This window comes from Anarhichas minor, unplaced genomic scaffold (assembly GCF_050575085.1).
Source record: "Anarhichas minor isolate MPS153535 unplaced genomic scaffold, ASM5057508v1 ptg000024l, whole genome shotgun sequence".
In the NCBI taxonomy this organism is placed as follows: Eukaryota; Metazoa; Chordata; class Actinopteri; order Perciformes; family Anarhichadidae; genus Anarhichas; species Anarhichas minor.
The window spans coordinates 11,080,123-11,093,666 of NW_027466470.1; the positions used below are offsets into that span (position 1 = coordinate 11,080,123).

A 13,544-nucleotide genomic window follows, 5' to 3' on the forward strand; every position below is an offset into this window, starting at 1 on the left:
TTGTTCTTTGCTGCTATTCAACAATATACAGTTAATTTATTTCTGCAAAAGGACATAAACATGTTTATAAAACATGTCGGGAAACTGCTGCAGAGTAAAAACACCTGCCTCATCTAGACAACAGTCATTATCATTAAAAAGCTAAAATATGAACAAAATAAATCACACAACAGTATTGCCATCCTATAATTAATGTGCAATAGAATTATATGTATGAATGGAAAAGAAATACAAATATTCACAATTGTGTTTCAAACCCTATTACCATAGAACTCAAATATATATTATAAATATACATAGCACAGGAGATTAAAAAGAAATGAATAAATACACAGAAGTGTGAATAGTGCTAATTTGTATATCTACAATATAAGGCTCTTTTTAAGTGTATACCTTCTCCTCATATCTTGTTATTTACAGCACAATTGTGGCAAGCCAGCTACAAACAAATGGAAAAAGTTATATATATTTTTTTGACTCCAAATGAATTCCAAATAGATCCAGACTGAAGGGAGCAAATGTGACAGTTCATGTCGAGGAGAAATCATCTGTTCCTTTGACTACGCCAGGCTCTCCGTCAGCTGAGTGTGTATATCCTGAAAGCTCGGCCTCTGCTTGGCGTTCCTCCTCCAGCAGCTCAGCATGAGATCATTGTAGACTCTGTCAGGACAACAGAGAGGCTTTGGCAGGTACACCTGGGAACATGAGACAAAATAATAAGATTATAGTTTAAAAAGGCTGTGGGTATGTACTAGAATATAGTACTGTGAGACACAAATGCAGAGAAAATATAGGATACTTTGTATGAGTGTCACTAATAAAACCATAACTGATATCATAATGAGATTATACTTTGGAGGATTGGTAGCCTAAACCTGTGTGACGCTCACCTGCTTGCCCTGGTCCCTGAAGAACTCGCCTGTGTTTTCAATGACCTGCTCGTCAGAGAGCTGGGAGTAGGGCTGCTTCTTACACAGAGTCAGAATCTCCCACAGAGTCACACCGAAGGCCCACACGTCACTGGCCATGGTGAACTTCCCCTGAGAGAACAGACAACTTAAATCCAAATCCAACCTAGTGAAGACTTCATGTGCATGCTGGTTTATCACAGCTGCAATATTATTAGCAGACTCCAAATCAAAAACAATCTTTGAGCAGTCTATTATCAGACAAGCACAGAGGCCCAATCCCAATGTCCACACTCTTAGACTGGGGGTTTAGGGCTGTCCTGTCCCACTATCAAATCGTCACGTTCTTGAGAGCTCTCTCACAGATATTTTGAGAGCTGTATGCCCACTTTCCGCAAGTCTACATTTCTGCAGAAATTACCCACAATTCATCGCGTTGTTTTTGTCTACTGTGTAACTATTCCAAGTGTCTCCGGCTCCGCACAGCACTCACCAGTAGGATGCTCTCCCAGGACATCCAGCGAATGGGCAGGACGGCCCGGCCCTGGATCCTGTAGTAGTCCCCTCTGTACAGGTTCCGACTCATGCCGAAATCAGCGATCTTTATGGTGTAGTTCTTACCCACCAGGCAGTTGCGGGTCGCCAGATCCCGGTGGACAAAGTTCAGAGAGGACAAGTACTTCATGCCAGATGAGATCTGCACAGCCATGCCAATTAGTTTATTGTAGCTAAAGAGCAGAAGAGACCACAAACACAGAGATTACAAGTCATAAGTACAGAATAGACCTTTTCATTGCCATTCTGCTTTTGGTCCAAGTTTACTTCAGCTACTGCTCTAACAAACACAGCAACAGGAAATACAAAGGGGCCCAAACAGTTAGGGCTGTCTAGTTGGCTCTGTGTATGAATCCAAGATAATCATGACACTTTATTGTCCAGATATGAGCCTACCTAACCATACTCTCCCCCTCTTTCTCCTCCTGGTCCATCTTGTCGTCATCAGCGGCCTCTTTGAGTCTGAGATTGCAGAGGAACTGGTTCAGGTCTCCATTTTCCATATACTCAGTGATCATACACAGTGGGTCTGTGTCCACACACACGGCCAGCAGACGGACAATGTTGGGGTCCCTCAGGCGAGACATGATTCGGATCTCCTTCAGGAAGTCATTCCTTCAGCACAGCAGGGACAAACTATTGTAATTTACCGCTTGATTGGCGGCTGACTTATGTACTGTACAGCTTGTTCTTCTACCTTGCATTCTTGTTGGCGTCTTCCCGCAGTGTTTTCACAGCAACCAGCAGAGGTGAGTCCCTGTTTCCCTCTATGGACAAATCCTCATCCAAAAAGTCCTGCATGCCCTCTGCCTCACACAAGTGCACCTGTTTTTAAAAAGCACTTTGTTAGTCCATCATACACTTGGCACCACAAACCAACTGTTTAACGAAGTGTTGCCTGTTTGTCAGCATGCACTGTATAGCCATTGCATTTCGCACTAATGCTTTTAACACACAGCAATAACTATCTTTCAATCTTAAAACAAGAGCATTAATAAAGAAGATGCATCAAGATAATTTTAGTGAGGAAGGAGAGAGCAGCTCGATGAATCTAATATATTTAAAATACCAAATTAATGCCAACAAACATTACAGGTACAAAAGACAATATACTTCTCCAAACTGGCCCTCTCCCAGCTTCTCCTTAAAGGTGAGCTTGTCTCTGGGGAACTCTCTCATGGATGAATCGGTGCCAGCAAAGAGATTCATGTTGACAGCTGTGATGGAGTAGGTGCTGCTGTCTGAAGACTCCTGGAGGCTGATGATGTCTGCCTCCGCGTAGTGGGGGGCACCTTCTGAAACACTGGTTGCAAGGGCTCTACAGGAGGTGCTCGGCCCTGATGTGGTGCACATATAAATACACATTCAGCTATAGCTAATGTCGACGGAAATAATAGTATTTATTGAATTGTGCTTTTACCGTCTTACCAAGGTCTTCGGTGGACTGAGCAAACTCGGGCAGTTTCCGGATAAGGCGGGAAGGCTCCTGGTAGTCGGAGCAAAGGGGGAAGATTCTCTCGTAGGTGGAGTTGGAGGTGGAGCCGCTCTCGCTGGACAGAGAGGAGTGGAGGGAGGAGAAGGCCTGGGTCTGGACCGCAAGACGAGCTGTGAGTTCATTATCCAGCAGGCGACGAGATGCCTGTGGAAGTAAGTCGGTGAAAGCGGAGGTGTGTCATTTGTTGTTTCGGTCAAATAATCTGCAAGATAATTTTCACCTCACATTACATGCTGTCAGTTTTTGGGATGCCAGATTTATCAAACGGAAAGAGGAAATACTTGGATACCAGCAGTGATTGTCACTGAGGAAGAGGAGAGGTTGTTTGCACACTGAAATGTGCAGAAATGTTTTATTCATGCAATGTTTCTACCTAAAAGGTCTTCATCGGGCAAACTCCCTGGTGAACATGAAGCAGGCTATATATGCAGACAAAAATATATAAGCTGCCTGAGATGGAGCAGGGCGTGGGAGGAGCCTGGCTTGATCAGAGTCTATATATATTTGGGATTGAGTTCAGGTGTGAGCCCTTTGAATTACCTGCAGCAGAACTCTGGGCTCTCTACTGGCAACAATAGTTTGTCTGAGTGTAAAAGTGAGTATCCTTGCCCTTAGTACATTTATGTTAGCAGTACGTTGATGCTTGTATTATTTATGTTAAGTTAGAATGACAAACATTGTGTTGATAGTTGACAGTAGGGATGCCAGATATTAGCTCCCTACGTATTCAATTTGGAGTATGGTGATAATTCATGGCACATATTATCTGTTTAGATAAAACCAGCATTGAATGTGCAAGCCTCACCTGCTTTTCATTGTCCCTGACCAGAGTGTTCATCACATTACCCGGTAATCGTCGACCTCATACACTCCTGATTACTGAATATACTATAATCTTGTTTGATCTGATACAAACGGCTTGAAAAACAACAACTCTCTCCTCACCTTCTCAAGCATCTTTTGCCAGACCTGCCTCCAGAGGATGATGACTATGATAGTCAATAGGATGGCAATAATAGCCACCAAGCAGCCAATCAGGATCCTGGTATTGCTGTCATCCAATTTATGAGTAGGATCATCTCCTAACAAAACCAGATGAGAGTTAAGACTTGATGTAATCCATCACAGCTCAAATTTATATTACAATATATCCCATAACAATCATATTTCCATGGCATAATCCCCATCATATTTCATTACAACGACAGTAAGAAGTGTGATTTATTTCAATGATCGGTTATTTCTGGTGCTACCAGCAGGGGGCACTGTGTAACCAGAAAACATTTTAGTTAAACCGCCTTTGAAACTGAGTAATTACCTTCACTAGTAAATCACTTTACATTATAGTAAGATGTACGACACCAATCCAAGCTTGATTGAGAAAAGTCATAAATAAATATATCATCTAAATATACATTTTTTTGATTGTAGTTTTGGTTGACTGGAGGTAATCCTCGGCCCGTGTTTTGTTTACAACCACAGTGCTTCCCAGCAGCCGTATATCAAACCAGCCTGCACACTCTCTTGCCAGGATTCTTTCCACTGCCTGACGAGCAAATTCAAGAAAATTACAACCCCTACTTTAAGAAAAAAAACAATCACATAGGGTTTAGCTATTGACCTGGCAGTGTGTTCGTGGGGTGTCCGTGTTTGCGAGGACTCAGAGAAGTGTTGTACACGGCTGAGCCTGTGTGAGAAAGAAAAACACAAAGCTGAAGGAAACAAGTTCAGGCAAGAGTTTGGTGCAGTAAACATGCATCAACATTTACATTTAATGGTGGACAAAAGCCCCTTCAAACAGGATATATAATCAAATCAAAGTTCCACTCCAGATCCCATCTTACCTGACTGGAAGGCAACTTCACTGAACAGCATCCAAAGGTCACTGAAGTGGAAACGGCATTTGATGGCGCTGGCTGTGCGGTCGCCGAGGGACACGGTGATGAAACGGGCGCCTTGGCTCACGCGGTCGACGGTGGGCCTAAAGGTCACGGGGTCAGCCTCCCAGTCTGATCCTGACCGGAAGTAACAGGTGGCCTGTCTGAACATACTCACCCCGCGGCTAAACATGTTATTACAGTGAACCTGTGGAGGTGGGATGTGTAAAAAAACACAAGCATGATCAAAGTACTGAAGACTGTGTCTTGCAAATAGTTGTCTTGTTAATATCTACAGGGGAATATGCATTTCTTTGTCTACCTATGACATTGATGACTAAACGGGAGCAAAAGTGCTCCAAACAGTCAGAATCGAGGGGGAAGATGATGCAGGAGCAGGTGTAGTGATGACTAATCTCTGCTGAAAAAACCCGTTATCTCTGATCTCAGGCCACAGCACGTAGCCATGGCTAATTATACAGAGAATGTGATTTTCACACCGCGAGGCTATTTTGCAGGATTTTATGCCTCAATAGAATTTGCAGCAACTATATGTAAGATGGGTGCTTGCCTGGCGCAGTTCAGTTGGCTCAGCAAAATTCCACTTTTTTTGACTATTGAGCTGATGAGTGAAGTTCTCCCCTGCACCCACTTCTTACCTTCATGGAAGTGAAGTTTCGGATGTGGTCAAACTCAAAGATCATCTCCGCGTAACCCTTGGGGAGGCTCTTGTTGTTCCAGCCCACGTAGTCGTACCCAGGCCACATGCCGTATATGTTGCTGTGGAGGAAGTCATCCAGACCCCAGGTGCCATCTGTCAGCTGGCCGAGGCCCTTTGTCAGTCTAGTGCAGAGATGGATGGAAGAAATGAAGAAAAAAATCATATCTTAAATCAGTTTTGGAGAAAGTGACTGTTCTCCCACAGGGTAAGCAAAAAAAATATAATATAAGAAATATAAACCCCTAATTGTGGCAGTAAAATCCAGACCTTTCAGCTGATGCTCCATCATACACAGAGTCATTAAAGTAGACATCCAGGCCTCTGTAGATCATTTGGTGCCCATCTGGAATGCTATAAGACATCAGGCCATCTACAGGGAGCAGGTCAAAGGTCAGAGATTGTGATTGATTTATTCACTACATGCTCATAGGATAGAATGACAATGAAGTCATAATAAAACTGGTAAGTTGCAAAAAATCTGTTCAGACTTTGGTAATTATTTAAACAAAGAAAGATAAACTAGATGTTGCTAGTGCGACTATGTGAAGGTGTTGCACTCTGTATAATGGACAGCAATGACTAACCCAGCCATTCACAGCCGTAGAGCTCCACTCTCATACACACGATCATGGAGGGGTCCGTCACAGGCATGAAGCGGACAAAACGAGCTATGATGGGGGGCTCCAGATCCTTCAGCACCACATCATACGCATTCCTGTTCCCCTCAATGACCTGGCACAGGAGACGCGGATGACACAAATAAAACTGAGTGAAACGTGTCAGCATATATATACGTTATTGTCAAATCTTATGTGAAATCTGGACAAATCTGTAAAGGAATTGGTGTCCTTTATCTCATGCTGCTGCTAGTTCTGCTGTGTCTTAATTTCCCATGAACTCTGCTACGGTCTGCTGCAGAGAAGATGTTATCTCAACAGTGTTGGAGGAAGTATTCAGATCAGATCATTTCATTTAGTGAAACTATAAAACTATGATATGATTCAGAATACTTTTAATAGCAACATGTTTTATTTCTTCTTATAGACAATCTAAGGTTATTTCGTCATATTTCAGAAAACTTGAGTATTTGATTGTTATAGTCCACTATAAGTCTATTCATTAATTGGTTTTGCTTGTTTTGTTTTTGTATCGTAAGTAGTATTTTACTGTTGCAGTCAAGCTGGGGTTGATTTGAACTATTTCATATATTGTTGGGCAGTTCATATAATTGAACCAAATTTGATAAGCTCATCTTATGTCTTATATGTCAAATTTAAGTAACTAGTAAGTAAAGCTGTTAAATAAATGCAGTAGCTTCCTGTTTGAAAACTGTCATGTATAATAATGTGACAAGTCAACCCGGTCCCTCAGGCCTCCCTGTCATGGCCGTCTCTGCTCCTCTCTGCACCTTCATCTGATGCAATTAAGATGTCCTGATAATGTGTAGACCGAAATTGAATTATACATGCGCGTGTGGAAATGAGAAACAATGACAGACCGTAATATCTAGACGTGCTCACCTGCCTTCCCTTCCGATCATGCCAGCCCACCCAGTTGCTGCCGTCGCGGCTGTACTTGATCTTGTATCGCTGGGCAAACTCATTACCCATACCGTCGGCGTGGCGCCCTTGGGTGCCCACCAGTGTGATGAAGTGCAGTGAACGCAGGTCCACCTGGAGATACTCTTTGAGGCCGTCTGGCTCTGACATGATGTCAGGACACCAGGCTCCGTCACCGTCTCCGTTGTCTAAGTCGAGTCTGAAGAGGTGGAAGAAATAAGAGGGGAGAATAAGAGTTCAGGTGCGCAGACGAGAGGAGCGTGATAATTCAGGGGGAGAGATGGATGAAAAGGGGAAATAAATGTTGCATGATATGAATAGAGGAAGAAGAAAATTGAAAGTGAGTTATTCACTATGCATAATTCATATTTGCACGGGAACATATTTGACTACTCAACATTGCTGCTGGACAACAGCTGTTAAAACAGCACTATGATTATTCCGCATGGGTCCAGTTAATGAAACTTTCACGTATGCTGAGCTTCAAATTTCATTCTTGACCTTGGCCGCAGCAGATGACCAAACAATCTCAACCTGAGCTCCATTTAGTAACTGGTTTTGGGGCAAAATCCATCTGCTGATGAAGATCACCTGATTTGATCAAAAGCTCCAGGACAGAGCCTAAATGGACATTGAAGTGATATTGTTTCGTCAACTTTCACATATGCTGTTTGCAACACCAAGTCTTAGGCATTTAAAAAAAAAGAACAAAAAGCAGTGTGGGATAAATCGAAGAAGAATTTAGCATGAAAAGCAATAGCCACCAGGATTGAAAGAAGTGGTTACAAATGTGTTACCCAAAGCAAATGAAATGAAGGTAAAATATAAGAAAAGAATCATCATGCCACGTGCCTGCCAAATCTTGCAGCAGTTGACTCGGACCACTGACTGGAGGCAGAGATGTCCTCGTCCTGAATCTGCCCACCGGTCATACCGAGAGGATATCGACAAATTTCTACGAACACAAGAAGCATCCATGATACACATGCTGCTCACACAATGATTATGTTTGTGAGTGTGAGAACTGTATTCTTTCACATGCCATGCGAGTTTTAATCGTTTCTGTTTGCAGGATGTGAGGGGTTGAGTGTAAAGCGGTCAGGTCCTGTCCCTCCTCCCCCCCAGTCCCCTTCCTGCAGCCCTGCAAGGCCTCTAAAGCCAAACAGAGGCATCACTGTGTAGGTACCAGTCTAAGCAAAATGAGTCGGGAGTGGCCTGCTCTTCAATTTTCATCCTTTTTCATAATCTTTACCAGCCACGTGAGAGACATTTTACATGTTTAAAGCCCTGGCATCTGGCTTTATCAGTTATGTAATAAAGATAAATTTGGCAGCAACAGATGCCACGTTATAGCGTTAATATGATTCAGTGCCAATACTGTACATCTGCTCACTGCATCTACCAGAGTGTCACTGTTTATCCTCAACATCTCTACCTGGTAATTAAGGGACGTCTGTGTTTTATTCATCTTCCCACAACGAACGCCTGACATGTACTTTGACAGAGCAGCAGAACAAATACGCCTTTTACTGTGCAAATATTCCAAGTGGGAAACTCAAATGAGCGCATGTGTGAGTGAGAGTGTGTGTGTGTGTGTGTGTGTGAAGGTGTGTGTGTGTTACCTACACCTATGCCTACAAATTTTCTAACTTATTTTTTCCACGAATGCCCCCTGCTTGTGAAAGGTCTGCCTGTTCTGAGGATATTTGCTGTCTGACCATTAGGTAAACCACACACACACACACACACACACACACACACACACACACACACACACACACACACACACACACACACACACACACACACCTTACATTCTTGCATTCTAAGCCCACCCACCTAAATTTGCTTGCCTTCTCCATCTTGTCAACATGCTTCTCCCTCAGGAATATGAGGTTATTTTCAGCTCATGTATGACATATTGACTGTCTCATACTTTAATCACACATAAAAAAAAACTACACTTACATCAAATTAAACTCATTATATCATTGATTGTCTGACTCGTGTGAGCCCTGCGACACACCAACAGGCCCTACCAAAGTGTCCTTGAGCAAGATATTTAACCCCTTCCTGCTCTGAGAAAGAACGACACGGATGTAAAACACAAATTTCTACTACCTGGGTTGACTTGAGATCGTACAGTGGCAGCCAGGATAAGGACAGTGAAGACGTGGTGTGAGATCCGTTGAACCGTCATGACCCTCATCTCTTCTCAAGAATCTGCACACCTAAAAGGTTTTAAATCAGTGGGTGAGATTAGTAGTACACCTTCAGCCATAACTGTCAAGATAATTCATTTATTTGTTTTCATATATCATGTCAACTAAATCCCCACAGCAAATTTTTGGATTTTTTGAAGGATTCAGAGGTTTAATTTGCCACGCACACAATATGTGTACTGAAATGCAGGGTGGCAGACTTTTAAAGCTGTGCTAAAATACTAGTATGCTGTAAATAATAAGAATTACATTATTAGAGTACAAAACCACCTGTGAAAAACAGACATATAAAGGTTAAAAACATTTTTAAATATGTGTAAAGTAAACGTCTGATGTCAGGATAGTAGGATGTTGTAAATAGTTCTATAGAGTTTTTACCTCACAGTGGTAAAAAAGCACATACAGTCCTCAGCCCAGAGTCTTGCACACTCTCCCACCACCACTACTGCATTTTATTTACCTTGTAAAAGCCCTGTGAAGGTCTCAGCGACTTGTGCCTCTAACACACTCTGGTGTAGTCTACAAGAACTCAGCCCACTGTTCACAAACTGCACCTTTAGACGTACACATGATTTCTCCAAAGATTTGTTGGGACAATGTCATTCTGTGTCAGTACGATGTGAATAGAATGTAGTTATACTGTAGTTTAGCGCGTCAGAAGTTAAAAAACCCATGTCTGTAAGGAATTTTTCAGTCCATTTCTGGAGAGCTGACTAACTTTCCAGTGGAATAACTTTGTGCCATCAGTCTTTGAGGCACAGATTAAAATTACACAAATGAAAGGCAAATAAAGCACAAATATTGTGCCTTTCTTCCCCTTAATGTTTACAGATAAACCATTTTCTTGTATTTAAGCCTATTTCAAACCTGTGTAATGTATTTTGCTGTATGATGTCACTTTCTGTACGGAGCTGAATTGACACAAACTTCTTTCAGAGTCAACGTGGACACTGGGGTTAACAGCCACATATGAGAAAAATACGGATTTGACTTACTTTGTCAAGTTCTTCTCTTGTTATTATCAAACCATCTGTCTGTGGTAGTATTCCACATCTACTGTGACTTGATGCATGCAGCACTGTTAGTCGCTGACCTCTTATTCCTTGGTAGGTCTTTCTGGGAATGGAAAAGAGAGAGAGAGAGAGGGAAAGAGAGAGAGAGAGGGAGGAAACGGAGGCTGGTGTGACAGTCTCTCTGGCTGGAGGAAAGAAACAGAAAATAACACCCTTTGAGATATTGAGGGGAAGCCAAAACCCCAGAATTCCACCTGATTCACAAATGGTTTCAATTATGGCCCACAGAGCAACAGTATGTGGCAGCTTCCACATAGAGCTACTGACAAAAACAGACTGGAGTTCATTTTTTTTCCTGCAGAGGAGAACTTGCTAATTAGTGAAGGAGACATCATGTATGAGAAAAGAAAATCACTGCATACGAACAAGATGAGTCACAGCTGGGATTAAAATGGACACAGCAGCTGAAGCAGAGAGGAGGCGAAAGCTTGTTCTGATTATCATAAATCAATATGTGAATCTGAATGCTTTGGTACGGAAAAGCACACAATATGTTTTGAAAATGATGTGCAGATGTTTGGTAACATTTTATTTCTCATGCAACACTTAGAGTTCTCATACAGAACGTACAATACAAACACTTTTACAGACACTTAGAGATCATGTTAATGTTTTCAATACTTTAAGTAACCAAAGCTGGCATTGGTTTTAACACAGAGCTTAACTGTGAACATTTTATTTTCTACTCGCAGTCATTAAAAACTGCTGCAGCAGCAACACAAGTATATAAAAATTCCACAGCAAAAGGAAAAGCCCAGCACTTGTAATGATAATATAATATCTTATAAAAAAGGTCATGCCCATTGTTTCCAGTCTTTGTGCTAAACTAAGCTAACCTGCTGCTGGATGCAGCTTCATGTTTAGTGTATATTAGTGGAATTAACATGCAGATTTTGTTTCCAGCTACCCGGTTGTTGCTGATGTTGGCGATCTTTTGCACTACTGTTTAGTTTAGTTTTCCTACTTAGTTAATTTAATACCATTCTATTTTATTGTATATACTGTGCATTTTTCTGCATTTTTTATTACTTTATTTTCTTTAAATTCAATAGGTTCTGCTCTGTTATTTTATTGTATTGTATATATTGTGCATTTTCCACACTTAATATTTTTATTTTACTGTGTAACTTCGTTTGCTGCTGCTACAGACAAATGTCCCCCTGGGGATGAATAAAGTATCTATCTATCTATCTATCTATCTTATGTTCTCATGGATAGGCCTATATGACATGACATATGTGACAACAGACTTGTTCTTAATATATAAGGATGAACTGGGAAAGCAGGTGGATTCATTTTGGTAAGTGTTGACAAGCCTAAGAGTTTACAGGTAGTAGCTCACAGTGACAAAGCTACAGGTATAGTGTACTCTGATAGTATGGTCACCGTCTTAGGTTTGCGTTAGCATGCTAACATCTGCTAATTAGCACAAAGCAAAGTACAGCAGATTCTGATCGGATGCCAATAGTTTTGCAGGTATTAGTTAGTTTAAGGGAATGGTTGCTGAGACATTCACTCAAAACCACATGTGTCACCTCATGGTGGCGCTAGAAGAAAAATGGGATCACCAAATACATTAGGATTCAGCGGGAACCATGAATGTCTGTACACATTTTGTGCCAATTCATTCTTTGATATTTAACTATATTAATGAAAACCATTTCATGACAATCCATCGCACGGTAGTTCAGATGTTTCCGTCTGTGGTGGTGGTGGTGGTGGACCAACCGACTGACATTTCCGTCTCTCCAGCCACAGTGCTAGTCTGCTAAAAGGTACAAACCAAGGGATGGACTTTGCACTGCATGTTCTGTGAACCAATGTTTTTTTTTTAAATTCCTTTTTACTTGCAGAATACAAGAGAGGGTGAGCACAATGACACTCTAGACCATTTTTCATTATGATCAAGTAAGCGAAAGTAGAGGTAGAGGCCGCGTCCTGGAGGCCGCCCACTATCTGTGTCAGCAGCAGCTGCACTAGCGGAGCTGCAGGGTGTTGTGGCTGGATGTGGGTGGGTAATGGCTGATATTCTTTATATTTTCCAGCTTGTCTGCAGCGTTACATCAAGCCGCTGCGGTCTGCACACACAGTGAGCTTATTGAGAGATGTCCCTATTTACCAACCACAGCTGGTGTATCTCTAGTAATAATAGAGAGAGAGCCCTCATTCACACAAAAGACATTTTCTCTGTAATCAATATTAATGAGAAAAACACTTTGAAAAGGTCAGCCCAAGAACCGTTGCTCATATTTCTGGTTATATCCCCCAGAGATGTATTTCAGCAATTAGTAACTCACACCAAATGCACTGAACACCCCATGACAGCAGACGGCATTCGAGAAAGGGCATGCAATTCCACACGGAGAAACATTGATTTAAGTGCACTTTAATTCTTAGTACACTTCATCTGAACAGACACAACTTGGCGAGAAATGACAGAGGAATGTGGAAGCAGCAGACAGATTGTGAGAGCGGGAAGAGGTGACGAGCTTCAGGGAAAAGAGGGGAGGAGAGGTGAGTGAGGGAGAGAAAGAGGAAGCGAGGGAGGGCCAGGAAGAGATTAATCGATTTTGGAAAGAGCTCAAAGACATGTCCCCAATTCAGTGATTCAGAGATCTGGCTCACAGTCAGTAAGGTGGAGCCGGTGCGACAGCTGGCCAGCAGAATACGAAGGAGTCCAGGAGTCTCATACACCTTCATCTTTCTCTGGAATGGTACTTCAGGACTTTCCAAGCAAGTCACATTCCAAGCAAGTCCTCTGAAGTTTGGAGCAACAGTGACCAAGCAGTTTATGGTTGCCGCAGTACAGCATGAACTGTACAGCGTGGCTACATTTTTAAGCAGCAGAGACAAGGTTGTAGCAGCACCTGCGCACAGTGAGATGTCTGCCTCTGAGACACAGCATCATCTAATCAGAAAGCGGCCTTCTAATAATATGAAACACTGGAGAATATTATGAATTAAATCATGGCATGTATTTTATGCAACGCATATAAGTTAATCAAACTATATACAATGTGTTGAAAAGAGAAAAAAACGGACTATGAGAGAAACATGCTCATTTTTAAACCCACGTGTAATTACAGGTAAGCACAGTAAGGTTTTCATTTTCACACTCCTAAAAATGTGTTAGC

General features: G+C 42.0%; 1 protein-coding gene across 2 annotated transcripts; it reads right to left on the reverse strand.

Moving 5' to 3' along the window:
* Window positions 1-560: 560 nt before the first annotated feature.
* Window positions 561-9,315, reverse strand: ddr2b (discoidin domain receptor tyrosine kinase 2b). 2 transcript variants are annotated; one of them, XM_076098047.1, is made up of 16 exons: window positions 9,237-9,315; window positions 7,968-8,070; window positions 7,077-7,314; window positions 6,141-6,288; window positions 5,824-5,926; window positions 5,495-5,678; window positions 4,803-5,043; window positions 4,580-4,645; window positions 3,904-4,040; window positions 2,892-3,102; window positions 2,577-2,800; window positions 2,161-2,288; window positions 1,860-2,078; window positions 1,402-1,636; window positions 891-1,040; window positions 561-695 (listed from the first exon to the last, which is right to left on the reverse strand). In XM_076098047.1, the coding sequence occupies exons 1-16, from the start codon at window positions 9,313-9,315 to the stop codon at window positions 561-563; spliced, it is 2,601 nt and encodes an 866-aa protein (XP_075954162.1). The 2 variants fall into 2 exon arrangements, with proteins under 2 accessions (XP_075954162.1, XP_075954161.1); XM_076098046.1 differs by having other exon boundaries at window positions 3,904-4,054; window positions 4,579-4,645.
* Window positions 9,316-13,544: the final 4,229 nt, after the last annotated feature.

Excerpts from the sequence above, each read along its gene's own strand:
- ddr2b (XM_076098046.1), bottom strand. The coding sequence starts at position 9,315 with ATGACGGTTCAACGGATCTCACACCACGTCTTCACTGTCCTTATCCTG. Across the intron at positions 2,079-2,160 it reads GACGCCAACAAGAATGCAAG|GAATGACTTCCTGAAGGAGA; the intron begins GTAGAAGAACAA and ends GCTGTGCTGAAG. Across the intron at positions 696-890 it reads TCAGGGACCAGGGCAAGCAG|GTGTACCTGCCAAAGCCTCT; the intron begins GTGAGCGTCACA and ends TCATGTTCCCAG.